General features: G+C 40.1%; 4 protein-coding genes across 4 annotated transcripts; 3 read left to right on the forward strand and 1 right to left on the reverse strand.

Moving 5' to 3' along the window:
- Nucleotides 1-46: 46 nt before the first annotated feature.
- On the reverse strand, nt 47-3,856 carry LOC135935791 (maternal protein exuperantia-2-like). The gene is made up of 4 exons (XM_065478348.1): nt 3,696-3,856; nt 3,304-3,579; nt 2,135-2,510; nt 47-838 (listed from the first exon to the last, which is right to left on the reverse strand). Exons 1-4 carry the CDS (start codon nt 3,696-3,698, stop codon nt 222-224), a joined length of 1,272 nt encoding a protein of 423 aa, XP_065334420.1. The 5' UTR covers nt 3,699-3,856; the 3' UTR covers nt 47-221.
- Nucleotides 3,857-6,788: 2,932 nt separating this feature from the next.
- On the forward strand, nt 6,789-8,814 carry LOC135937145 (uncharacterized). The gene is made up of 3 exons (XM_065480234.1): nt 6,789-7,422; nt 7,679-7,999; nt 8,336-8,814. The coding sequence occupies exons 1-3, from the start codon at nt 6,914-6,916 to the stop codon at nt 8,754-8,756; spliced, it is 1,251 nt and encodes a 416-aa protein (XP_065336306.1). The 5' UTR covers nt 6,789-6,913; the 3' UTR covers nt 8,757-8,814.
- Nucleotides 8,815-9,158: 344 nt separating this feature from the next.
- LOC135937508 (uncharacterized) lies at nt 9,159-15,093 on the forward strand. The gene is made up of 5 exons (XM_065480660.1): nt 9,159-9,683; nt 10,113-10,514; nt 11,224-11,649; nt 12,104-12,581; nt 12,802-15,093. The coding sequence occupies exons 1-5, from the start codon at nt 9,253-9,255 to the stop codon at nt 13,630-13,632; spliced, it is 2,568 nt and encodes an 855-aa protein (XP_065336732.1). The 5' UTR covers nt 9,159-9,252; the 3' UTR covers nt 13,633-15,093.
- Nucleotides 15,094-15,427: 334 nt separating this feature from the next.
- Nucleotides 15,428-24,809, forward strand: LOC135936220 (uncharacterized). The gene is made up of 5 exons (XM_065478961.1): nt 15,428-16,006; nt 17,575-17,959; nt 18,808-18,950; nt 19,082-19,223; nt 20,031-24,809. The coding sequence occupies exons 1-5, from the start codon at nt 15,853-15,855 to the stop codon at nt 20,557-20,559; spliced, it is 1,353 nt and encodes a 450-aa protein (XP_065335033.1). The 5' UTR covers nt 15,428-15,852; the 3' UTR covers nt 20,560-24,809.
- Nucleotides 24,810-25,300: the final 491 nt, after the last annotated feature.

The following is a 25,300-nucleotide window of genomic DNA, read 5'->3' on the forward strand; positions in this document are numbered from 1 at the left end:
CAAATTATTCAGCGTGGGGCGGCAGAATAATTAGGGAAAGAACGGGTTTAGCACACAGACTCAGGGTTTTATTTCCGAAAACAAGTGGCAAAATATAAAGATCTCTGCGTCAATATGGCGGGCAAGGGCACTTGCGCCGCGACAAAACAACAGTTAAACTATTATAGGTTAACAACAGAGTTTCCGTTTTGCTCCACAAGAGCGGATTCGGAGAGAGGAGGTTAGACAGCGGCGATGGCGGTGGTGGCTGAGGGCACGCTGATGGCGACGGGCGGTGTGGTGGCACCGTCGTCGCTGATCGGTGAGCCAGGTTGGCTCTCAGAGTTGTTGCGGCCCGAGGTGACTGACGAGCCAGAGGTCTTCTTGTTGCTGTTGCGGCGGCGGAAGAAGCGGCGGCCGCCGCCTTGGCCCTGCTGCTGCTTTTGTCCGTTACCGTTTCCGTTGCCAGCAGAGTTGGGCAGCGGATCAGGCTTGAACTGGCCCTTGTACTCGGGGTCAAAGTGCAGCGCGAACACGTGCTTCAGCTCGTCAATCTCGCGCGCGTGCTCCTTATCCATTGTGCAGCGCAGCACCTCGTGGATAGCCTCCATGCCACCCTTGTCATGGATCTCGGTGAGGATTCCGTAGTCGATGTTCGAGTGCGCCAACAGCCGCAGCAGGATGAAGCTGCGCTGGCGGTCGTTGCGGTTGCTCCGCATCTTGCTGAACAGAGGCAGCAGCGACTCCTCGCGCTTCCGGAAGTTGCGGATCTCGTCCGTCTCCAGCTCAACACCATCCATGTCGAGCGAGTACGGACGCAGCTTCTGCGACACCTGTTCTGGTGTCAATGTCTCATCGCCTGCAAACAACAGAACAGAAAAACAATGAACACCTCAAGCAATCTATGCAAATTTTAAATTCGATTTTAAATCCAAAACATAAAATGTAGCGAACATTTTAAAAAATGATTGAAGACACAGGTAACAGGACGATTTCAGTTAAAGCGTCAAGCAAAATGCAACAAATCTCACCAGTGATCAGTTTATACCAAGTTTATTTTCGTGTAAAGAGCAGAAAGGTCAAAATTTCCATTTTAGCAAATATTTTGGGACATTTTCTTACAAAAATTGAGAACATCAGAACATGAAATCTCCTCCCTGGTTGAATTTAAATGATTGTGGATTCTTTCAATCAGAACTAAGAAACATGAATTTTTCCATTTTTGCAAATGTGACTGCCAAATCTTGGTTTCTTAAAGTCAGAATCACAAAACCTTACACCAATGGAATCACATTGACATTCCTTAATTAACTGAGGGTTTTGAGAAGTTCAAATGGGGCTCGACCTAAACCTACAATGATAACATATAAACCCACTTGAAAATGAGAAAATATCATGTGCGGGAATTTATATAAATACACCATGATATGAATTAAAAATCAACCTATAACTTTTGGAAACAGGTATGGGGTTGTTTATTTGGTGTGAACTTAGGACGGTTTAAATTATTTTTAGACTGGCGAGGGAGAATGGATATTGCAGGACAATTTTGCAAATAGTATGAATTTTTCATAATTTGCCAGTTGATTCCAAATATTTGGCAGCGACTTGATTGTTTTTCAATTTCAAAATTGAATTTATCAAAATAAATATTGAGCACCACATGATGCATTTTTAATTGAGTTCTCACCTGCCAAAGAACTCCTTTTGAAAGAGGGTTTGGACTTCAAAAAAAATGATAATTGCTTATAAAAAACCAATAAGTGTATAGAAGATTAACCACTATGAACTATAACCTCGACTGATGACCTCAAATAAGGCGCTAATTTCAAATCTAACGCACATCTTAATTGCACTACAAGGAGGTAAGATAATATGGAGTTCATAAATATTTCAAAAATGTGTCGCAAACTTCGCAAAAATTGTTACAAAAGTTATATTTTTATTTCAAATCTAACGAGAAAAATTAGCTCGAATTGAGCCTAAACCACCATCTAAATGATATATAAAGTATTACTAATTTGCCTGATTGGATTAAGTTGGTATTTCATCTTCGGAAGGAAATGCTAAAAATTACATTACACGAAAGGTAAAGGAATTTCAAGAATTCTGTCTCTGTTAAGATTCCAACAAAGAAACGAAATAGTTAACGTACCAGTGCCACTCTCGGCATTCTCCATCTGGAAGATTTTGGCGACGAGAAGGTAGGCGGTCTTGGCCCTGTCAGAGAGGTCAAGCGGGTCGTCGCCCTCCTTGGTCAGCAGTGAGGTGGCCAGCGTGCGCAGGGACAGCGAGCGGCCCGGCTTGGCGCACTTCTCCTCTGCGATGGCGTAACTGTTAGCAAAGCCAACAACCAGCTCGCAGAACTCTTCGCGCAGCTGGAAGCGGCTGACCACGTCGAGCAGCAGCGAGCTGAAGAACTTGCGCGAGTCGTGCGCCAACAGGATCAGCCCCTCCGAATCGCCCTTCATGCAGCGCAGGTAGCTGATGAAGTCCACCAGCGCCATGTAGTCAGACTTGGTATCCAACACCTACAACGAGATGATTTTTAACACTCCGATTCAAAATTTCATGAGACTGAGGAATGATTGGAATGACTTTCAAGATGTTAGCGATTAAAATGAACGTGGCATACAAAATTCAACGGACTCACTAGTTGCGCAAGCTGCAAATAGATGGCACTAGCGGCAACTTTAAATTTTAAGGCACTTCCGCTGTGATATATCACACTAAATCCTGATACTTCTATGCATTCTTCACATAAAATGAATTTTTGTATGTGTTTGAGACAAAAATCAGTCCAGCTAATCGCCAAAGAAAATTCAGTTAAAGTATGGCAGACTCACCATTTTCGCCCAACTCACACTTCTCGCTGATCGGAAAGAGTGAGTCCCCCATATTATACTTTGAAAATGTTTTATCTTTTCTACGGCGATTGGTTGGACCGTTTCTTGATTTCAGCACAGCAAACATATATTCATTTTAAGCGGGGAATGCACAGCGACAGGATTAAGTGTGAAATCTCGGAGCGGAAGCCTTAAAATCTAATGCAACTGCTGGCGCCATCTACTGGCGGCTTTTGACACTGCGGGTTTTTGCAACTGGAAAATTTGATTAAAAAAATTTGAAGTGAATGAAAAAATTCTAAAATTTCAAGATTTGCAGTTAAGTCCATTAAGTTTTACCCAGGAAAAAGAATAAGAAGTCATGATTTTGGATGTTTCAGAATTTTTATAAAATTTCCCCCTCTCCAAAAAATCAGCAATTTTAATATTAATTTTTTTTAAAAATTCGTAAGATTCAGCGATTTTTTCACATTCTCACCCTATTGTTGCGGACGTCCTTGAGCACCCTGTAACGGCCGTTGGAGATGATGCGCAGACTGTAGCGTCTGCAGGCACCCAGCGAAAGGTTGTTGTACGGCATGATGTGCTGTGAGAAGGAGATGTCTTCAACCGGGCTGTACGCCGTGATGCTGCACAGGTCATCGGACAGGCTCGACCCCGTTGTCATGATGTCGTAAGTCACCAACTTGAAATTGCCATCGACAGGCACGAAGAATCTCGTGTCAGCAGGCAGCATTTTTCTCGTGTCGGTCGTCTGCAATAATTACATAATAATATTCATACATTATACAACGTCATTACATCGTAAAATAAGAAATTTGAAAAAAAAATCGTCTGGAAAGTGCGGAAATGCGGGAAATTTGCACTCACCATGATGTTTTAGATGGAAAGAATCCCAATCAAGGTCGTGTACTCCAACTTTCGGGGCTCCGTTCGGAAAGCTTAGATGGATGCGGCGACCTGACTTGCTGGGTATCTCGAGCTAGAGTAACAAAATTTCGGTCAGACTTTAGAACGAAAATTCTCCAACAATCCCTACCGTTAGGCAAGGGGAGTGCGGTTCTGTGCTGTGATTGGCGGAACTTGGTCAATGCCGATTCGGATTGGCCGGTTGCTCTGTTCGTTCTTGATGGTCTCCTGCGAATTGCATGGATGTTTTATTGCATTCTGGTATGCCAAGTGTAGGAAAGGCAAGATTTTGCTGCATTTTCGCGATTCCACCGCGAATTTCTGCACTTTCCAAGATTGCTTTGTATGAATTATTCGAATTTCTCGGCATCTTCCTACTAGTAATTCGTGAATATTCATAATTTTTTAATATTATTATAATTTTTGGATTTTCTGGCTTCAACTAATTTTTTTTTCAAAAATTAAGCACTAAAACTTGCTAATTTATTTTTGGTCTGTGTTATCATAAATTTTAGAATAATGTTGTGTTTCATTCTATTTGTAACTGAGAAAAATGTGGTTTAAATAAACAACATGCATCTCAACATTTCCCCCTCAATATGTTCTTGTTTATGCCTTTTCTTCCTAAAACAAGGATTTGCTTTGAAATTTATTTTTAATAAATGTTTTAAGAAATTAGCGATAATATTATCATTTATGAAGTAGGACAACTTTATAATGAAATAGAGTATTATATTATAAACAGTGTGAAATTGTGTATAAAATATATACATGTCTTTGGAAATATAAACATAATTTTGATATGAATTTATGTAACAATATTTTTACTCGTATTCAGTTGTGCAATACAATGATTTCAAAATTTTCTAGTGCGTTTTAAAATGAATACTCTGCGAGCGTGGAATACTTGCTGTGACACGAAGGTCCTGGAATCCAACCAAGAACTCTAATAATGTTCAAAAATTCCTATCAGTGGTGGTTTTTCCAACACCAGAATTTCTACAATTGATAAAATGTAAAAAGTTAGATTGCAGTTGTCGCAGTTGAGAAATTTCTGTTATACCTGCCTGAAAATTGCATAAACGCGTGAAATAAAAAAATTGTGGCTATTTTATTTATTGGTTTATTTAAAATTTAACTGGCCTAATTGCGACTGTTGGAAGCAAGTTTAACTTTAAAACAAAATTAGTTATTAAATTTATGTTGTATACATGCAATTTGCATAATGAAAGGAACACAAAACTCATAAAGTCAAGAAAGTTAAGAATTCAATTTTTACCCCTTGTCTCGAAAATGACAGGGAGTGAATAATTTAGATAAAATCTATTCAATTCCGTTTATTCCTGCGATAATGTGACATTAACCAGAAGACACTTGCTCACATAATTAAAGAAAAATTTTAAAAACTACATTGACTTTTTCGCTCATGTGTGTTTGATAATAGCTCACAAGTAATTTATTTGATCAAAAATCCGCACGGTTGTGATCTGGACAGGCCAGTTGAGAGGTGAAATTAAAAATAACTGAACAAAAATCCTGAAACGTTTGCTTTGGCAAATAAATACATTTTATTTTTGACTAATTGGCCCTGAGAAACTAGCAATTCACGCTGGAGCTGAATTTTTTAAAACATTATTTTAGCGTTTATCTAGTTTAAGTTATAATTTTACCCGCACGGGAAAATATCGAATAAAGACAGGATCAGAATACTCATGATAGTAGCTCACAAAAAGCGGGTTGGGTGGCTCTATAGGGACAAACATGTCTGGCGTTTGAATAAAATACCTTGGTATGCGGGGAGGCGAAAAGATCGGCACATTTTATTGGGCAAAAGCCCCTCTGCTGTCACTGGGGCGCCCCAAAAATTAGGTTATTAAATATTAAAAAATCCTTAGTTGGATCCGAATGTGAAATTTTTGTCTATAATAAAATGTATACAATTGCACAGCCATGCTTTGAAATAATGTCACGGTTTTCACTATTTGATTTGTAAAAAATTGACCTATCACTCCTGTGCGAGTGAGGACTGTGAGTGCAAATTCGGTGATAAACCAATCAGTTTCTACCATTTTCTCGAATGTGATAAGAACACTTTAATTGACACTGTGCTAAGCCGCCAAAGCAAAAACCAGCAATGAACCTGTGATTTAATTATTTTATATGTCAGTTGTTGTACACCCGTGATGTCTAATAAATATTTCATTCATTCATGTTTGGAAATATTCCAAATATTTCCTAAATTTGGTCAGAGAGGAAAATACAATATATGGCATACATTGATCCAGCGTTGTTTTGTTTGCTTTTAATCACGACCTAGTTTGATTAAATCGAGTGAGGGTTAAAAAGTCCGGTTTTTTTCTCTCAAAAATAAGAAAATACTTAGATCGATTCGTTAATGAAATGTGCGTTAACGCCGAGAATAGTAGCTATAAGAAAATGCATAATATAAAGAGCGATATAGACACTTACTGAATATTTATTATCTGCACGTTTATGACTTGGAAAATTATCAAAACTCGTTCTTTACGGCTGGTGCGTGGTGATGCGTCCGCACAATATATAATAAATGAAACTTGCAACTATATCCTTTAGGATTGTGCGTAAGTTGAGCAATACCAGTCTCGAAATTGGGGGTGACTGGCATTTTTACCTGCAATAAAATTGTCAAATTAAAAAAAAATATTCTAATAAAAGGGAATACCGGTAATTTAAACCGGAATTCAGGAACATTATTCCAGAAATGCTATGGATGGGACATAGGAATGAAAAATCATAGGAGTCGAAACGCGCTTGAAGATTTCAAACATTTTTCTCAACTTGCAAATAAGGATTGCAGCTTAACTATGAATTGCACTCCTTCAAACGCAAAATTTTCATCATTTCTGAATGCTGCGAACAAGATTCTTCTCATTCTGTTCTTTTCAAACTGTATCAGGATTAAATTGTAACAATAATTGACTGTGAGATTGCTTCGAGAAAACTGATTAAGTGCAAGGTGCAAACTACCGCTACGAGCAAGACCACATATAATAGCTGTCTATGTACTTATTGCGTGGACTTAATTTGATAAATCATGAGAACCGCGTGGAGTCAAGGGCGTCCGCAGCGACGGAGGAGGGGACCTCGAGAGATAATGCTTGGCACGCGGCGATTCCCTTTTGATTTTCGCACTAGGCACGATGAACGAGCTCGTGTCGGCCGATGAGGTGCGGGCTGTGGCCGAGAAAATGCTGGGTGCCGACGCCGAACTCATCGACTACGTGGTGGGAAAGGGCACAGCCACCGTGCAGGGCTTCATGTCCGACATCCTCAGGGTCAGCTTCAGGGTGAAGGTCGGCAGGAAAATCGTCGAGTCAAAGTTTGTGGTCAAGAGGCAGCCGAATCTGGAGTCGCAGCAGAAACTGGCCGCCGAGTTTGGCATTTTCGAGCATGAGATTGCCTTCTTCGAAAAGTGCTCGCCGCTGCTGTTAGAGCAGTGCCCTGAACTGCCCACCGTCAGGTGCTACCGGACCGACCGGCACAGGCAGATCATTTACATGGAGGACCTCAAGGAGGCCGGCTTCTGCACAGTCGTCGGCAACGTTGTCCAACTCAAGGACAATATCTTAGGAATGGAGCACGCCAGGAAGGTCATGCAGACGCAGGCCGTCTTCCACAGCGCCTCTGTTGGAATCGACTTTTACAAAAGGTTATATTTAGTTATTAATTATTTTTTGATTAAATACGGAAAAGTTTTTAATTTTAACATATACATTTGAAAAATGGGTTTCACGAAATATACATCCTTTAATTTGATTTAAAAATTTAATTAAAAAAATTATATTAAATTTCTATATTGTATAAAAACTTTTAAAGACCATTTTTTAAAAATATAATTCCCAGGTTTACTTTTTAGCTTGATTCACAATTGAAAGCCAATTAAAAAAACTAATTATTTTCCCAAGGTTCCCGGAGCTCTTTGAGGAAGACACGTTTTTCGAGAGGAACGGCGGAAGCGTGATGCGGAACTGCGTGAAGCAGGCGGTGCAGAAGACGCTTCTGCCGATCGCGCTGCACCACTTTAAGGAGGAGCGCTTCATCAAGAGTGTCGAGTGGGTGGCTAGTGACGACTTCTACGAGGCGGTCGTGGCCGCCTGCAAGCCAACTGCGGACAGGATCAACGTTCTGTGCCACGGCGACAGCTGGGCCAACAACATGATGTTCCAAATCGACCCGAAAGACGGAAACATTCTGCAAATCAAACTGATCGACTTCCAGCTCGTCAGGTTAGTTTTCATCAGTTTACTTATGCCATCATTTAATTTAATAATAATGATAAGTATTCAAAATGATTGTGATGTTTGCCATATCAAAAGTTATTTCATTCTTCTGGGAAAGGTAAAACTGTAGAAATCAGTACACAATAAGTTCATAATTAATCTCTGAAAGTAATATTTTTAGCATCTATAAAAATAGTAATAAAATATCAGTAAAAATTTCTAAAACAACAATGAAGCAATTCAATATTCTAATAATTTTTAATTTAATACCCTTTTAAAAAGCAATTAACAGAAAATTACGCCTATAAACATAGAAGATTTTTCAATTCACTGTAATTCAAGGTACACGGCTGGAAACCGAGACCTGCTGTACTTCCTCTACATGTGTTTCTCTACCGAGTTCCGCGAGCAGAACAAGAAAGAGCTGCTGGCGCTGTACTGGGATACGTTTTCGAGCGAGTGTGCTAAGCGGGGCATCGCGCTGAACTCTAGCCTCGAGAAATTCTGCGCCGACTTTGAGGCAGACCGCATTTTCGGACTCATGATGTCGGCCGTTTTCCGGCCGACCATATTCATGGACGAAAATTTCCCGCAGGGTGACGAGGCGCTCACGGACGAGCAGATGAATGGCATCATGGACGGAGGGGCGACCGGACCTGAAAAGGCCCTGGAAGAATTTGAAAACAATCCAGCCTACCGACGAGAGTTGATTTCTATTATTTCAGAACTTGCAGAATATTATCACGAGGTTTATCTTAAATAATGGTGCTAATTTTAATTTGTTATTTAGCTTGAATGATAATTAAACTACACTGAAGAGCTATATTTCGTTTCAATATTTGCCATTATTCTTAGCAGTGGTCTCATTAAAAACAGTAAAGTTGTTAGCATTTCTACACGGCGCATTTAACTGCCATTGCAATCTGCTGACAATGAGAACATCGTGGACCCAAAGAATTCTGTAAATTCAAAAGATAACAATTCTCCCCGCAAATATTTCCAAGTTCCTATCTTATATCTAACGGGGTATTTTAAGAAAAGAGCATTTTGTATGTGATATACCACACTGATGGACAAATAACACATAAAAATAAAATGGGAGCATGGATTGGTTAACTTATAGAATTCATGACGAAAAATGATACTCGAATGATAAAGAACAGCTGCTTGATAAGTTGATAACGAGCCTATTTGGCTACGTGATTCTTCGCGGCCGTGGCCCTAGCTCGTGGTCTAAAAGTTAATTTAGTTGCGAGAGCATGGCAGCAGAGATAAATAAGCCGCTCGTGTCGTTTGAGGAGGCAGCAGGCGTCGTGGAAAAAATTCACGGCGCCACTGCCCGTCTGCTGGAGCACAAGGTGGAGAAGGGCACCGACTCCGTGCAGGGCTTCCTTTCCAACATCCTCAGGGTCAGCGTCAGGGTGGATGTAAGCGGGAAAAGCGTCGAGTCAAAGTTTATGGTGAAAAGGCAGCCGTTGCTGGAGTCGCAGCAGCGGCTGATCCAGGAGAACGGCGTCTTTTACCACGAGATCGGCGTTTTCCAAAGGTGCTTTCCGATCCTGCTGAGGAACTCTCCTGACCTTCCGGCGGTAGCATGCTACTCGTGTGACGCCCGGGACAACGTCATTTTCATGGAGGACTTGAAAGAGGATGGATTCAACACCGTCGTTCGCAATATCTGCGATTTGAAGTAAAAAGACCTATAAATATAACGTGAATTTTGTTACTTAGTTATTTTTTTTAATTGAGTTAGAACACTCTAAAAATTTTAGACTTTAATCTATTTATCCATTTAAAATATATATTCCTGCGTATCAACCAGTTAATTATTTAATTTCATTTTTTTCGAGACATATTTGGTTAAATCAATAAGAAATTATTGTTTAATTACGGAGTTAGCATGTTTCATTATGATCATCATCATTCTATTTGTTAGAATTTGTAAGTAAGGAAAAACTATTATAATACACATTTTTACATCGTTTTAATTGCTACATAAATGTTTCAAACAAATCAACATTTAAACTGGAATTTTTTAAAAATTGTGAACACGTTGCAACACTACGTTTTAAATTAAGGTTAAGAAATATTTAAAACTATAAATTTTCATTATTTCTAGGGGTGACATCCTCGATTTAGAGCACCTGACGGCTGCAATGCTGGCCCTGGCAAAGTTCCATGGCGCCTCTGTCGGCACGGACTGGCTGAAAAAGTTTCCAGACCTTTTTGAAAAGGAGATTTTCCTCGAACAGGCCTTCATCAAGGCAGGCGTGGCGAACACCGCCAGAAGCGTCCTCGTGCCCATCGCTGAGCACCACTTCAAGGACGAGAGACACGTCAAGGCCGCCGAGTGGATCGGAACAGAAGAGTTCTACGAGACGCTGCTGGCCATCACCAAACCGGATCCGGAGGTGCCCAACGTCCTCTGCCACGGCGATTGCTGGGTTAATAATATGATGTTCAAGACGGACCAGGACAGCGGACGTGTCAGCGCCAAACTGATCGACTTCCAGATGAGCAGGTGAGGTGGTTAAATTCAGACTTTAAAAAAAGGATGATGTCAATTAGAAAAGCCTTATATAGACAGTCAGCATTAATTTTTGAGCTTCCAAATGGATACGATTCATGCATTTTTAGCACTTAAATCCATAATTTTGAACCTTAATTCCCCTAGACTAGCCGAAGGCCGCTTCAGTTTTCATTCATATGAAAAGTCGTTGTCATTGCAAGTTTTTAGATTTATCTAGCAATTATTTTTGGATGTGCTCACGCACCCATGAGGAAAATTTTTGCAACAAACTGCGTCGTATTTTTACAATTGAATTAGTTAAATTCTTTCTAAATAAAAAAAACCTTATATAAACCAACTTAAATTTAAGTTACGAGATGGAAAACAAAAATTCTTCAAATGAATTCAAGCAGGGTATATAATCCGTTCTCAATTCAAGGTTTTGAAAGTTCCAATTTTTCTACTGCTTGTAGGATAAACGCCAAATATTATACAACTTAATTGAAGGTTATATTAAGATAACCTCTGTCACGTTATTTTATAATGGAAAAAATTTACTTTTTACCTCTTTTTATAAAATGAATAACAAAACTGGTTAAGCATGAAAATTTTCAAATTGACTACAATTAATTTGCCTTAAAAGTCGTTTAAAATCCACAGTCCTCCAAATTAGCAAAAACAATATTTGATCATAAATGAAAATCCTCTCAATTGACCATAGGTTTGCACCAGGAAGCAGAGACCTGTTGTACTTTCTGCACATGTGCTGCTCACCCCAAGTGCGGCAGAGGTGCGAGGAAGGTCTTTTGCGGACCTACTGGACCGCTTTTAACGCCGAGTGCGAGAAACGCGGCCTAGAATTGAGTTGGGACCGCTTCTACGCAGACTACGACCGAAACAGAGCCTTTGGACTCATGATGTTGGCAACGCTGAGGCCCTGGTTCTTCCTGGACGGACCTTTTTCGCAGAAGGACGACGAGCTGACGGATGAGCAAATGGACAAAATGACGAGCGGCGGCAAAAGCAGTGCCGCGCCGACCAGTCCAGTCGAGGAGTTTGAAACGAACCAGTTGTTCCGTGATGAAATGATTGGGACCCTTGAGGAAGTGGCTGAGATTTATTACAAATTCTATGTGAGAAATGAGTGAAAAATTAGAAATTAGCGTCCTGTGAGAAAATACATTTGTTTATTTGTGTCAATTTGAACAAAGACATTTGATTCCTCTATCATTTAATACTCATCCTCAATTCAATTCAACGGAGGGAGCAAGGCATTAATGGAAAATATTTGTTGGTAAAGCATTATGGTGTTGTGTGAGACATAATGCTCCGTGACTGTTGTGTCCTTGTTAGGTCAAACCAAATCCAGCCCAAAATGGAAATGTGGTATAGTATTGACAATTGTGTGAGATTTTCGGCATTTAAGACCATGACATAAGACGGTTAAATATTAATTTAAGCGCAGAAAATTGTTTAGAATATTTGAAAAAAGCTTAAAGAAACTGACACTGTCGATAAAAAATTTTAAATTGAAACTGAGCACCTATTAGTAACTCCGCTTGATAACAATGTTCAACAAAGGAGGGGAGCCGCTAATTTAGGTGTGCTGTTTCTGGTCGGAGGGTCCACAGCCTCACCAAATCATTGAGCATGCAGCGTGAGATAAGGACGCTGGTGTCGGCGGACGCGGCCTTGGCCGTGGCGAAAAAAATTCACGGCCCTGACGCCCGGCTGTTGGACTACGAGGTCGAAAAGGGAACAACCTCCGTGCAGGGCTTCCTCTCTGATATCCTCAGGGTGAGCGTCAGGGTGCAGGTCGGTGACGAGACGCGGCACTCGAGGTTCGTGGTGAAAAGGCAGCCGGTGCTGGAGTCGCAGCAAAAGCTGACCAGGCAGTGCGGCGTGTTTGAACATGAGATGGGCTTTTTCGTAAAGTGCGTCCCGATTTTGAAAGAGCGGTGTCCCGATCTGCCGGTCGTCACGTGCCACTTTTGTGACGAGCCAAACTGCGTCATTTACATGGAGGACCTGAAGGAAGCCAACTATTGCACCGTCGTGCCGAATATAACAGCACTGCAGGTAATAAAATTTAATCTTGAAATTAACTGCATGAATTGGGCGTTTCCACGAAATATTTTGTTATCGTACTCAATTTTTTAATTTTCATTTGAGAGCCCCCGTAGTTTTTTTAGTATATTTTGTTTGGCTAATTTAAGTATATTATGTGATGGAAAAAAATTAAAGCACTTTTCCTTGAGAAGTTTTAGCCATAATTTGTATTTGATTTTTTTGTCTGTAGGAGGGAACCATCCTTAGCATGGATCACTTGATTTTGGTAATGGCAACCCTAGCCAAGTTCCACAGCGCCTCGGTCGGTATCAACTGGCTGGAGAAATTCCCGGAAATATTCACCGAGGACATATTTTTCGAGAGAGGCGATGGCGTGTTCATCAAGGACTGCATAATCGAAACCGTGAGGAACACGCTGGTACCGATTGCAAAGCACCACTTTGGCGACGAGGAGCACGTGGATAGCGTCGAGTGGTTGGGCAGCGAAGAATTCTTCCAACTGCTGGTCGACATGAGCAAAGCGGACCCGAAAGCAATCAACGTGCTATGCCACGGCGACAGTTGGGCCAACAACATGATGTTCCACGCGGACCCTGAGGGTGGCAAACCAATTAGAGTGAAGTTGATCGACTTCCAGATGAGCAGATTCGCGCCGAGCAACAGGGATTTGCTCTACTTTCTGCACATGTGCCTCCCGCCGAGGGTGCGGCAGAGGCTGGAAGAGGAGCTGCTGCGGATCTACTGGCGCTGCTTCACGGAGCAGGTGGAACAACCCGTCGACTGCGACTGGGACGAATTCTACGCCGGATACGACAGCAGCCGGGCCTTTGGGCTCATGATGTCGGCCACGGTGCGGCCCTCGATTTTCGTCGAGCAAGCTTTTCCGCGTGGCGACCAGGAGCTCACCGATGAGCAGATGGAACTGATGATGGCAGGGGGCGGTTTTGATACTGAGAGGTCCATCCAGGAGTTTGAGAACAACGCAATTTTTCGACAGGAAATGATTGAGACGATCGAGGAGGTTACCGAGGTGTATCACAGACTGTATAAAAATCGTTGATAATGAACTATAAATTTAAAAAACTCATAATTTAATTAAAAAGCCTAATAACCTTTTTATGATGAACATGAAGTAATTATTCTTAAATATTCTTTCGATTGGAAACAGTAAAAATGAATGCGAAGAGGAAATTTAATAAAATTAATAAAATGGAAAAATCAATTGGTTTTGAAAAGAGTGAATGACGGAAAAAGGAGCCATTTGAGCGAGAGGCAAAGTTTTTGACTTGATTTCGAGTGTAAATCATTGGTCTTTTAGAGCCGGCCACGGCGTTTTCATGAAATAGAGCGGACTGGATACGCCGAGATTGGCCTAAAAAGCTCTGAAATCAACGAGGATAATATTGTTGTTGTTATTATTCATTTTTTCTATCAATAATACAGCCAACCTCAAGTGGAAGTTGTTTCTCACTTGTAGAATCAATTAAATTTACACCAGCTTTTATGTTTTCACTTTTGGAATCTGCGAAAAATTTTAATTTTTGCGGGTTGAGGATCGACATTTTTTTTTTAGAAATGCGAAATAAATATCCACGTGGTTCAATAAAAATTTTGCATTGGATTCTATATACCAAAGTCCTATCATAATTATGAACATATCAAGTTATTTTTTGTATTTTAAGATGTGACGTTATATTGTGTTGATTTTAATTGATACTCATGATTAGGACGTACTGGTTGACGTCGAAACTATAGTCGAGAATTAAAACGACGAATTGGAATAGAACAACGAGGATGAAGTCTGTTTTCATTTATTCCCAATATCAAGTTACTAGTTAATTACGTGTAAGTTTCTGGAAATTTCTAAGCTTCAGTCCCACTCCTCTTTTATTTTAAATCTTCTAATACTATTGAAAAGGCTCCTTCTGTCCTACTGCACGTTTCAACTTGTGTAAAAATTACAAGAGAGATCATCGGTTTCATTTTCGAGGAATTCCATTTTTAAGATTTGAAAAAAATGAGTGTTTAGATTTTGCAAAATAAAACAAAATCAATTTTTAAACCAAAAATATTTTGGAGTAAGTTTTGGGGGTTCTTATTATTTTTGAGTGATGAAAATGGCATGTTTAGAATGATGTTTTTCTATTAAAATCCTAGAAGTGTCTCCTAGAAATATTATAATCACGATAGACTGATGCGATAAAAGGAAAGAAGATCTAAAAGTATATCCTGTAGCTGAAAATCGCTTCTTTGCGGAATGGAACGCTGCACCACCCGCAACGAAGGACTGTTCGGCGGTGCAGTTTTCCGCAGCGTGTAAGGCGTATGTGAGTGCGAATTTTTAATGTGTTACTCTTCTAGTATAGGCCCATGCCACATTTGACCTCCTGGGTAAAGTCTTAACGAGATTTTTGCCAGGTATGCTGCCTTTCCTAACATGTTTATATAATTTTGACGACTTTTTTAATAAATGTATTGACCTAGTGTGAGGATAAACAATAAACAATTTTGGAGCTAGAAAGCTGATTTTTATCTTTGATGATTTAAGGTAACTTTGTAGAATAAAAGATAAAAGACAAACTGAGTGAAAATCAAAATTTAATTGCAATTATTATTATTCCTGTTTAGAATTTTCAAACATATTTTCACAAAATTTGAATGACACGTGAATATTTCAATGGAAATAGATGAAAGCAGTTTTTTTAATTTTTTATAATTCCATACTTAAAATAAATAAGCATATAACGTGTAAGTTTTTTTTCAAACGCCTGATGTTCAAGGGGAGGCAATCTGTGCGACACGACTTTATATTCGTTGATTCGGCATTAAAACCGGCGCTTGGCTTGTGTGTAAGCAGCAGCTTAAGTGTTCGACACCTCTTTGAGCAGACGCCGGGGCCGCTTCCTGTTGCACACGAAAATCGGATTAAGCATGTAGCTAGCAATTAACGGGGGTTGGCGATCCGAGCGAGCGGCACGGAACACACACACACACAAGCTCGCGGTAATTGCGCAATCGATGCGGTCGGTGGGGCGGTGGTGTGCCCGTTTGCGTTGAGATGGCACGAGCACAGCCGGGGTGCCGGGGTTGCGGGCGGGAGGGTGCGTTTTCGGTCGGAGCTGCGATTTGTGCTGCAGTCAAGTGAGCGTCGCAGCAGCAGCAGCGGGCCGGCCTCCGTGCTATTATGTGAGGCATCGGCGGACGGACGGCCCCGCCGGATTCGCGCTTTGCCCCCCGGCGGCGGGGGCCTCGGTTTCGGCATGACGACACCGAGCTGCTGATGGCCGACGCGCGGAGCCACTCGCGGCGCCGCCGCTCGCTGTTGCGGACGGCCGTGGCGCCGCTGCCCGCCGAGCCCATCGTTGAGCCCGAGGCGTGGAGGGTGGCCCAGTTCCTCAACTGGCAGGAGACCACTAGCTTCGAGCCCTACATTTGTAAGCCTATGCCCGCGTAGCCATCTCTCCCGCAAAATCGATATTCGCCCCATATAAACACGCTCTGTGCGCCGCTCTCTTTCTTTTCAAGGGCCCTGTGCCCGGATAATCTGCCTCCACTCCGCCACTCTTTCCCTCTCGCAGAAAAAAACGCTCGTTTTGCGTGATTCTGCGTTTTCCTAATTAGTGCGGGATGCTCAACACCCTAATTATTTCAAATGTTTTCTACTTCAGTTGTTATAAATTCTGTTGTTACAGCGTTAATGTCCACAAGCAAATCTATTGTGTTTTCTCCTTAAAATGAACAGCATGAGGGGGATTAATTCATTTATATTTTATTAAAATAGGATCAATTTATAATTGATTAAAAACATCAAACTTTCATTATTTTTCCGAAGAAAATTAAATTGCTAAGATTACTAAACAACTGACATTTTTTGTAAGTTGATAAAATATTTTTCAGCAATGTTTCGATTTTATTTTCTTCCTTTTAACTGTGATTTTGAAGCAGTACAGCCGCGTCATGCAAATGCTCTTAAAGATCGTTTCAGCGGCTTTTAAATTTGCGCGATCGCAAAAATTTATTATTCTACAGGAAATTGGAGAGCATTAGTCACCACCAGTTTTTTTTTAATCTCGCGTGTGCGTGTGTGTAATAAACTCTATGATTTGTGTGCAGAGGATTAATTATTTTTCCTCTCAATAACTAGAACGCACCAAATGAGGACGAACCATGCTTGAAACGATCAGAAACCATTGTGAAACCTTTGAAATATTTCAATCCCTTAATTCTCACGCAGCAATTGGTTAAGATACATTCATTTAACGGGAAAGAGGATAAATTTGAACCAAAATACTGAAAAAACTAGCCATTAAGCATGCAAAGTTTGTTTGATTATATTGATTAAGGAGGAGAAGAAATTGTTTAAATCAATAACAGTTGAATCTTTTAGCGTGATGCGTTTTTGGATTAGAAATTTAAGCCCTTAAAGCTTGAAGCCGCTTAACGATTTTAGGGCACTTCCCCTACGACTCAATCCTGTTGCTATGCATTCTGCGCACATAAAATGATCTCTTATGAGATGTGCCGAAAAGAATAATTGGTTCAGCCAATCACTATAGAAACGTGAAAACCATTTTTGTTTTACTCTACAGCACATTTTTTATTTCAGCACATTGAAAGTAATAATTTCAAGTGTAGAATACACATTGATAGGGATGAGTCTGAAATCAAAGCGGAATTGCCAGGTTTAAATCCAACGCAAACGCTGGCGCCAACTATTTGTAGTTTTGAACATTAAGGGACTTTCGCAACTGATGAATTCTTATGTCCTAAACCTATCCCTGACATCTCATCTTAAAACAACAAAAAATCGAATTAGAAAAATTTCAAGAACGAAATGGTGGTGTAATTTTATTGGGACCCGCAGTGCTCATAGCCCAAGAAATATATGCTGAGTAGAGGTTAAAAAATACAACTTGAAATTGAGAGTCAGATTGTACCGCTCATCGCGTGAATAAAATGCATTATTACCTACTGATTTTTAACATATTCAAATTTTCTTCAGACGCACTGTCGTCGAGCAAGGCCGGCTCGACGCCGACAAGCAACGAGGCCGGCCGGCCGTGGAGCATTTTCTCAGGGTTGGCGGCCGTGAAGCACCTGCCAACCAGGTACGAGTTCCTCGCCGGCAAGTACCTGTCCAAGTCGACAGTGTTCGGCATCCGCGACGTGTCGCTCGGCCGGCAGGGCTGGGTCTTCCGCTTCGACCGGCCGCACGCGCCGCACCACGAGTTTAGCCACCTCAACATCAACCCTAAGTTTACCGGGGTGGCCGACCCCCACATTCCCCTGCCCGGAGGCGCCGTTCCCGTTGGCGAGGCTGCCACCAAGGTCATCAACGTCGCTGGAAAGGTCGTCCTCGTCGCCGCCGTTGCCGTCGACAGTTACAGGTGCGACAGTTTATCTTTACCCCTGCGGCCACTCTTAGAATCTATTGTTGTTTGAAATTTAGAAACAGCTCTAAATTTTGAACATTTTGTAGATTATTAGCTACAAATCAAAACAAAAACCTGGTTATTAAACAGTTATTCTGTTTTGCTCTTCATTTTTAAATAACCCTTTATTCAATATTGAAAAAAACAAAGGGTGTGACAATTTGGATTCAGTAATTCAGAAAAATTTAAAATTTTATAAATATATTTAAAATATATGAACAGATAAAAATATTTTAACACTTTTTAGCATAGTTGTAGCGGGATGTTTTGCTATTGAAATTTAAGTAGGGGCATAAAAGAATGGGGGTTGATCACTTCGTTCATAAGGGGAAGTGAAGACGACGAGACTAACGGTGTGTATAGTTATTGCTCTTCTGGCGCTTACTTAGAAGCTGGGATTTGGTTGTGACTATATAAATATACAAAAATCTAGGAAATTGAAACTGCTTTTGTAGGGTAATCCAGATTTTTTAAATGCGGTGATTGTATTGAAAGCTATTACGAAAAACAATCAAAATCTTTAGAAAATAAAAATTTATGATCTTTGACCTCGACCAATAACCTTAAATTTGCTGTTCATTCTATTGGCCTTGAAACGAAAAATCCTAATGCACTCTTTTTGTAATTGGACCATCAGGAGGTGTATTGCGATACAAAAATGGGAAAATTTGACACAGAATCCATTAATAATTAAAATTTTGACGAGATTTTTCACTAATTTAAATTTGTTGACAGACAAATGAATCAGTCAAAATCATCCTGTGGTCCATGCCTCAAATGAAATGCCTTATGAATAATTTCAGACTTGGGGGCGCCGTCTACAAAGATCTGCAGGAGAATGAGACTTTGGGGCATAGAACTGCCAAAACGACTGCTTCCGTCGCTTCCGGCTGGGCCGGGGGTTTCGCCGGTGCCGCGGCTGGCAACAGCGTCGGCACCATTGTCGGTTAGTAAATAAATGATTCCGTGCGTGCGACCATTTATTTCGCTTCCAAGAGAGGAAACCCGGAAACAGAGTGCTTTCCTCGGAAAAGTGTGCATGCGTGGTGCAGTGACCTTGGCTTTTGTTGTTGGTAGGTGGTGCGATCGGTGCCGCTTTCGGAGGGATTGGGGCCGTGCCTGGAGCGGCCATCGGCTCCATGGTCGGATGCCTGCTCGGAGGCGTCACCGCCGGCGTCGGCGCAAGCACTGTTGCGGAGGTTGTCGTTGAGAAACTCAGGTAATTCACACTTAAAAGAGAAAAACTTGTGAAAATGTCAATATTTTTAGCTCCGCAATGAATACGTCTGAAATGTACGCGTTGCGGAGGTGCCGTTCAGGGAGGAATGGAATGAACCTCACTGTATTATGGCTACATTCAGAATAATCCACATTACGTACAGATTAAATTTATTTAAACATTTTTCGACATTAAAAATATACAAATCACGCTTTATTTCTTTTTTTTAAATATTTTGTTTATTACAAGTCCTACCACTTGAAACGAATTATCGGCTGATGCTCAATTACCCAGCTACTAATCTCAGCAATGAAATTTTAATATATTGCAAATAATTATTTTGTCTTTCAGTTCTTTCAAACTAAGTTATGAAATATAAATTATCTATGCTTCAAGTTTTATGGAGGGAAAATACCATAAAACATATTAAATATAATTTCATTTAGTCAAACGCCACAATTTACAAAAGAACATAAATCTAGCGTTGCTATAATATAGCATATTATGTTGCTGCTTTCTTTTGAGATAGTTTATTATTTGATTTGCTTAATAATACATACTGATTTGGCTACAAAATTTGATTTTACATTTAATATATTATTAATAAATCTTAGAGGCACCCTAATTCTTTGCTATCAAGCAACTCAGATGACATACGTTTTTTTTAAATTCAGGATGGCAATGTTTTAAGTTTTCGAGATTAGCGGTAGAATGTGTGTCTAGCTGGTGTCATGCGCTCCAGCTTTGGCCGTGCTGGATGTTTAATTTTTTTCCAATTGTTGAAAAAAGATTTTGTTTGTTAAACAGGGGCAATCTGCAGGGCGTGGTGTCGTGCACGGAGGAAGGGCACCTGGTGGTGAAGCCGTCGTTCCCGCCGGAGAACGAGGAGCAGGAGGACGAGTGGCTGGAGATTTTGCGCGTGGTGGCGTGCGTTGCGCTGCGTGGGCGGCACATGAGCGTGGTTGCGTACCAGCCGGCGCACCAGGTGTTCTCGGCCGAGATCTCCAACATTCTGCAGCCAGAGAGCGTGAAGAGCGAGCAGCGCTTGTTCGTCACCGAGTCGATCATGTCGTGGCCCATCGTGCGCGAGGTGTGTGGCACGCCGCAGTTTTTCTTCTCGGCGCTGGCGATGACGCCGGTGCCGCTGCCCTCCGACCTGGCCACGCTGCGCGGCTGCGTCGAGCACAACTTGCCCGACACCATTGTCTGCGAGTACGTTTGCATGAACAGTAACGGCAGCGCCCTCTACTGGCTCAACCCACAGGGCGGCGCCGAAATTGCCTTAGATTTGCTAGCCAAGCAGTCGCCCTATCTGCAGGTCAAAACCGTCGTCTAGGTTCCTAAACGCGCGACTAACACACTCCCAAAGGAGATTAATCATTTCTATCTCCGCGGCTAATTTGCTTCTCGCGTCGCATTTCCCAACTGGGCTGTGAAATACGCACCTTTTTTGGGCATTTTATCCATCCATCAAATAGCCCCAATTTTTTCAGTCTTTAGAAAATTGTGAAATTAACTGTAATTTTTCACTACAGACCTTAAAGAGAGACATGCGGAGTGAAAAAAGTCGTCGAACGCCTCTTTGCTCCCATAGGAATCACTTGTTCAATGTCAGTAGTAAATCGCTCACCATTCTGCTACTGATAATCGGAAAACCGGGAAAACCGATTGTTTTTGGCGTCTAATTTCAGCTGAAGAGTCAATCTATCGATTATAAGCGCAAAACAGATTTAAAACAACCAATTTTATTGCGGATAAAGCAGTTAATACTCTGCTCGGAATATCCCCGACTCTGATTGGCTGACGCAACGCGCATGTCAGCAGCTCCCACACGCGATTTACAGCACGCAAGAGCTGCATTATTGCTGAGGTTGAAGAGCTGCTGACATGATGCGCGTTGCGTCAGACAATCAGCGATGAGGATTTTTCGGGCAGAGCTGCTCTCTCCGATTTGCGTTTTTACTTTCGCAATTTTAGCGATTTTAAAACCAACTTTTTAAGGGTTTCTGCAATAACAGATCGATGAGCCGGCTCTTCAGCTACAGGTGTAGAGATCAAATAATCGATTCTCGTTCATTGGTAGCAGAATGGCAAACCGATTTACCGCACGCATTTAAAATGGGGTTTTTGTGGGAGCAAAAATGTGTTTGGTTAATCTATCGAACCTGCTTTGGCACTCTCAGCCAAAAAGAAATTGAGTGGAAAACTGTTTTTTAATTTAAAAAATTACATTACTTTCCCCCCAGATAAAAATTGCTTTAGCTTTCATATTGCTGATTTAAAAAAAAACAATTTTTAAGTCCTCAACTTTAACTTCCAATTATTTTTTTAAAGCTTGTCCTCTCATTCAAAATATATGTGCGTATAGTCTAAATTTCACAGCCCTAGAAGTTTAATGTAGTTCTAAAATATATGTATTTATACAATCTCTTGACAGAGATGCTGCGCAACTTCCAATGACTTCAAGTGTTGAAAGGCTGTCATTAAAATTTTTTATTTTTAAAACTGTTTATCTCAACTTTTACCACAGTCCTTGCAATCACCACTGGAGAATTTTTTTAAAATTATGATTGAAAGCAAATAATTTTGAGCAGTCCCTTTTGCTCTACGCAACCGAAACTGCAAAATAATTAATCGGATAAAATGTTTTGCAATTTTGTTATTTAAGATATCTTCTAGAATTCAATATGATTTTTTACTAATTTAAACAAGTGGTGAAGTAAAGACTGCAAAGGTGATTTGCAAAAAAAAAACTGCAATTTTGTTCCATACAAAATGATATAACTTTTAATTCAACTATATTGTGAAATTCACAAGAAAAGTCTAAGAATGCTACGTTTTAGTTGGGGGTGAACTTGATGTACGTTTTTGTAACCCAAGCTCATTCATTGGTTGAATTATTTTTTTAATTTAGTAATTCGCAGAGATCACAAAGATTAAAAAGTGACAAATTATCAAAATTATATCAAATTTCAGTCTTATCTTCAAAATTTTGTTTAGAAGAGTTACAATTAGACAGATAAATCGATTGGTCAGATATCGCATTTAAGGAAATTTCCTTCGGGGGTTTGTTCTGGATTCTGTTTCTGCAGTCAAATTAAATAGATACCAAAATTCTGAACGCTGATGAAATTTTTATGTGTAGATAAAGTTTTCTTGCAATTTTTATGCTCCTGGAAAAACTACGTACACATAAAAAATATTATTTTAAATTGATTTTTTGTAATAGTTGTAAAATGGAGCCACATTTCACGTCCATCAGCTCAGAATAATTTTTAAAATTATCTTACATTTTTTACAAACTATAGTCGATTTCCATGACCAAATTCTAAGAATAAGGGTCTTTCCGGAAAAATGATATTTTATTTCAATGATTACTTCAAATTGTATCGAAAATTATCGTTATTGAACGAACACTGGCTTGAATTTTTTATTTTCCCATGATCAATTTAGTTCTGAGCTCTAAATATCCCCAAGTGATCTTTGAAAGGTGCCCGATCGAAATCAATTAAATTTTTGATCAACTAAAACTTAGCATGCTTCCTTGTTAGCTTGACTTTTCGCAACCGCACAAGTTTTTATCTTGCATTCTCCTTTCTTGCATAAAATGCAACCTGTCTCTGGGACGAATTTAATTGATTTTAAACTGAACAAACTCTCCTCCCTTTCTCCTCTCTTCTCTCTCTCTCTCTCTCTCTCTCTCTCTCTCTCTCTCTCTCTCTCTCTCTCTCTCTCTCATGCTCTCTCTCTCTATATCTCTCAATCCAAAGCCTGTGCGGCCGAACCACTTTTGCGCCAGGTAGCCAATCTTGATAAATATAGGTCCCATGACTCTTGGATACCACTACACTTGCCTCTAGATAACATGTAACTATCGCTCAAAGAAGTCAGTCAATATTGCAACAATCTTAAATGAGACATATCATGGTACTTTAAGAAAAGCAAGACGCTGGAAACACAATTTACGGCTGGAAAATGGGAAGACAAAAGAACATATCGATCGGAAAATGTGACGAGGTACGCGGATCTTGAAAGAATTGATGGAAAAAAAATAAATAAACGCTTTGGAATTTGTACACTTACACAACATGATTAAATTAAATATATACAGTATTATATCCGAAACACAAGAGAGCCATTGGAGTTTTGCGAGGAATCAACCAACTCTCGATATGACTGTAGTTCCGATTGTGCTTAGATTAGACTGATCAAGTTTTGCCACGTTCAACCCCGCAGAAATCGCTTTATGAGATGCATATTTACTGAAAATTTACGCGCCTGACTTTTGCAGGACCAACTTACATTAAATTTCATCTGATTTTTCTATACGCGAAACGAGACGCACAAAGAGTTTATGCAATCGACGACCAGCACACATATCATTGCAGACGAAAAAGAGCTTGATTAATTGTAATTGACGCGCACTGTTAGAAAGATGCGTGAAACTGGCGCAATTTTGCAGGTTTTAAATTTGTGTTCTTACACCACGGACCAAAATTCGTTTCCCGACCTCTTCGGTTTGACTGCAGTTTCTAGCAGTGTGCATAGGTTTTGAACTTTTGATACTCATACTTCTTTGAATATTTTTAAAAATTGACTTACATAAGATATGCATGAATAGCTTTATATACGCGCGCGCACTGCACAAATACATAGGCCTAAACGAACTCGCGACTTTTTGCAAGCTGGGGTTGAATGTGTCACTTGACTTGCTTCACATTAGTGCTCAAAAGAATTAGGCAAAGAATGTCAATTTGCAATTTGTACGTACAATTATATTACTATATCGAAAGAGAACAAAAAATTTTGGAAAACACGCATAAATATTTATATCTGTTCCTAAGCTAACATCTTCTTAACCGGAGAAAAGATCGTATATTATATATGACATATTTGTGCACAACTAGAGAATTTGTAACAAAAGATATGTATTTATAGAAAAGTTGCTTCCAATTGAACGTTATATTTATGGCGTAGGTGTTTATATGAGGCGAGTATTTTTCTAGAATTTGAGGCTTATAATACATTGTTAGTGCATCTGTGATTATAAATTTATTAATGTATGACTGTTTTACCGTTGTTGTGCTTTGTCCTTTTACAAAAAATCCAGGTGAGCAGGCGAATTTCGTTCCAGCGAGCTTTACTTTTCAAACGACGCGCGTTATTGTCATGCTTTTGTCGGTACAAAAATTGTGTCTTTTGGTTTGCTCGCACGAGTCGATGCACAAAACCGTTAATAGAGTTGTATCTCTCGTAACAGATGTTAGGCCTAATTATACTATTTACCATTCTGCTCGCCGTTGTGACCAAAAGCAAGGGCTTTACCTCGGCGCAATGGAAAACAACTGCTGTACGTCTCTTTTATTCTTACTAAAATATGCACGATTTCCTCGGTCGGGCACGCACAGCTTCTGGAAACTTTTCCAAATTCGGCAGGCCATTGCAGAAATAAGCCGTGTTGTTTGGGAATGACTGCTGAGCAGAGACAACTCAGAGAAATGGACGAAATATTAATGATATGCATAAATATTTAAAAAAAAAAGGAATTTACGCATTACACAATTCATGTATTGTGTAGAGAAATAAATAAAGAATTTGAAAAATTACAAAGCCTCTTTTATTTATATCTAGAGTGTTTAAATTACCAACCCATGCCTTATTTCAAATTAAAACAGTATTTTTTTCAAATCAAATGCTTAAGAAAAAATTTCCAGCGTTACAAAAAGTTTGAACTATTTTCAGGGGTTGCAATTCAACAATTTGGGGGAGTAGGGTGAGCATCTCTTAAACCCTTTAGCTGGTCAGGGGAGGTTAGCACGAGTCTAACAGTGTATAGTTTTGGCAATTCTGATGGTTAGAAACCGAAATTTAGAGTTGGCAATAATTGCAAATAAGGAAAAAGCATGTCTATAATAGTTTAAAAGAGGAATTTTTCAAAAACGAACAGTAACACCACCCAGAAAATTTCAAGTTTCAGTTTAACTTGTGTGTGTACATTTTGAAAATTCACAGATCCTTATTGATCACCAAAAATTATAATAGAAACAAAAATTAACAGTAAAAGACCTTTGACCATA

The sequence above is a fragment of the Cloeon dipterum genome, chromosome 2 (genome assembly GCF_949628265.1).
Source record: "Cloeon dipterum chromosome 2, ieCloDipt1.1, whole genome shotgun sequence".
NCBI lineage: Eukaryota > Metazoa > Arthropoda > Insecta > Ephemeroptera > Baetidae > Cloeon > Cloeon dipterum.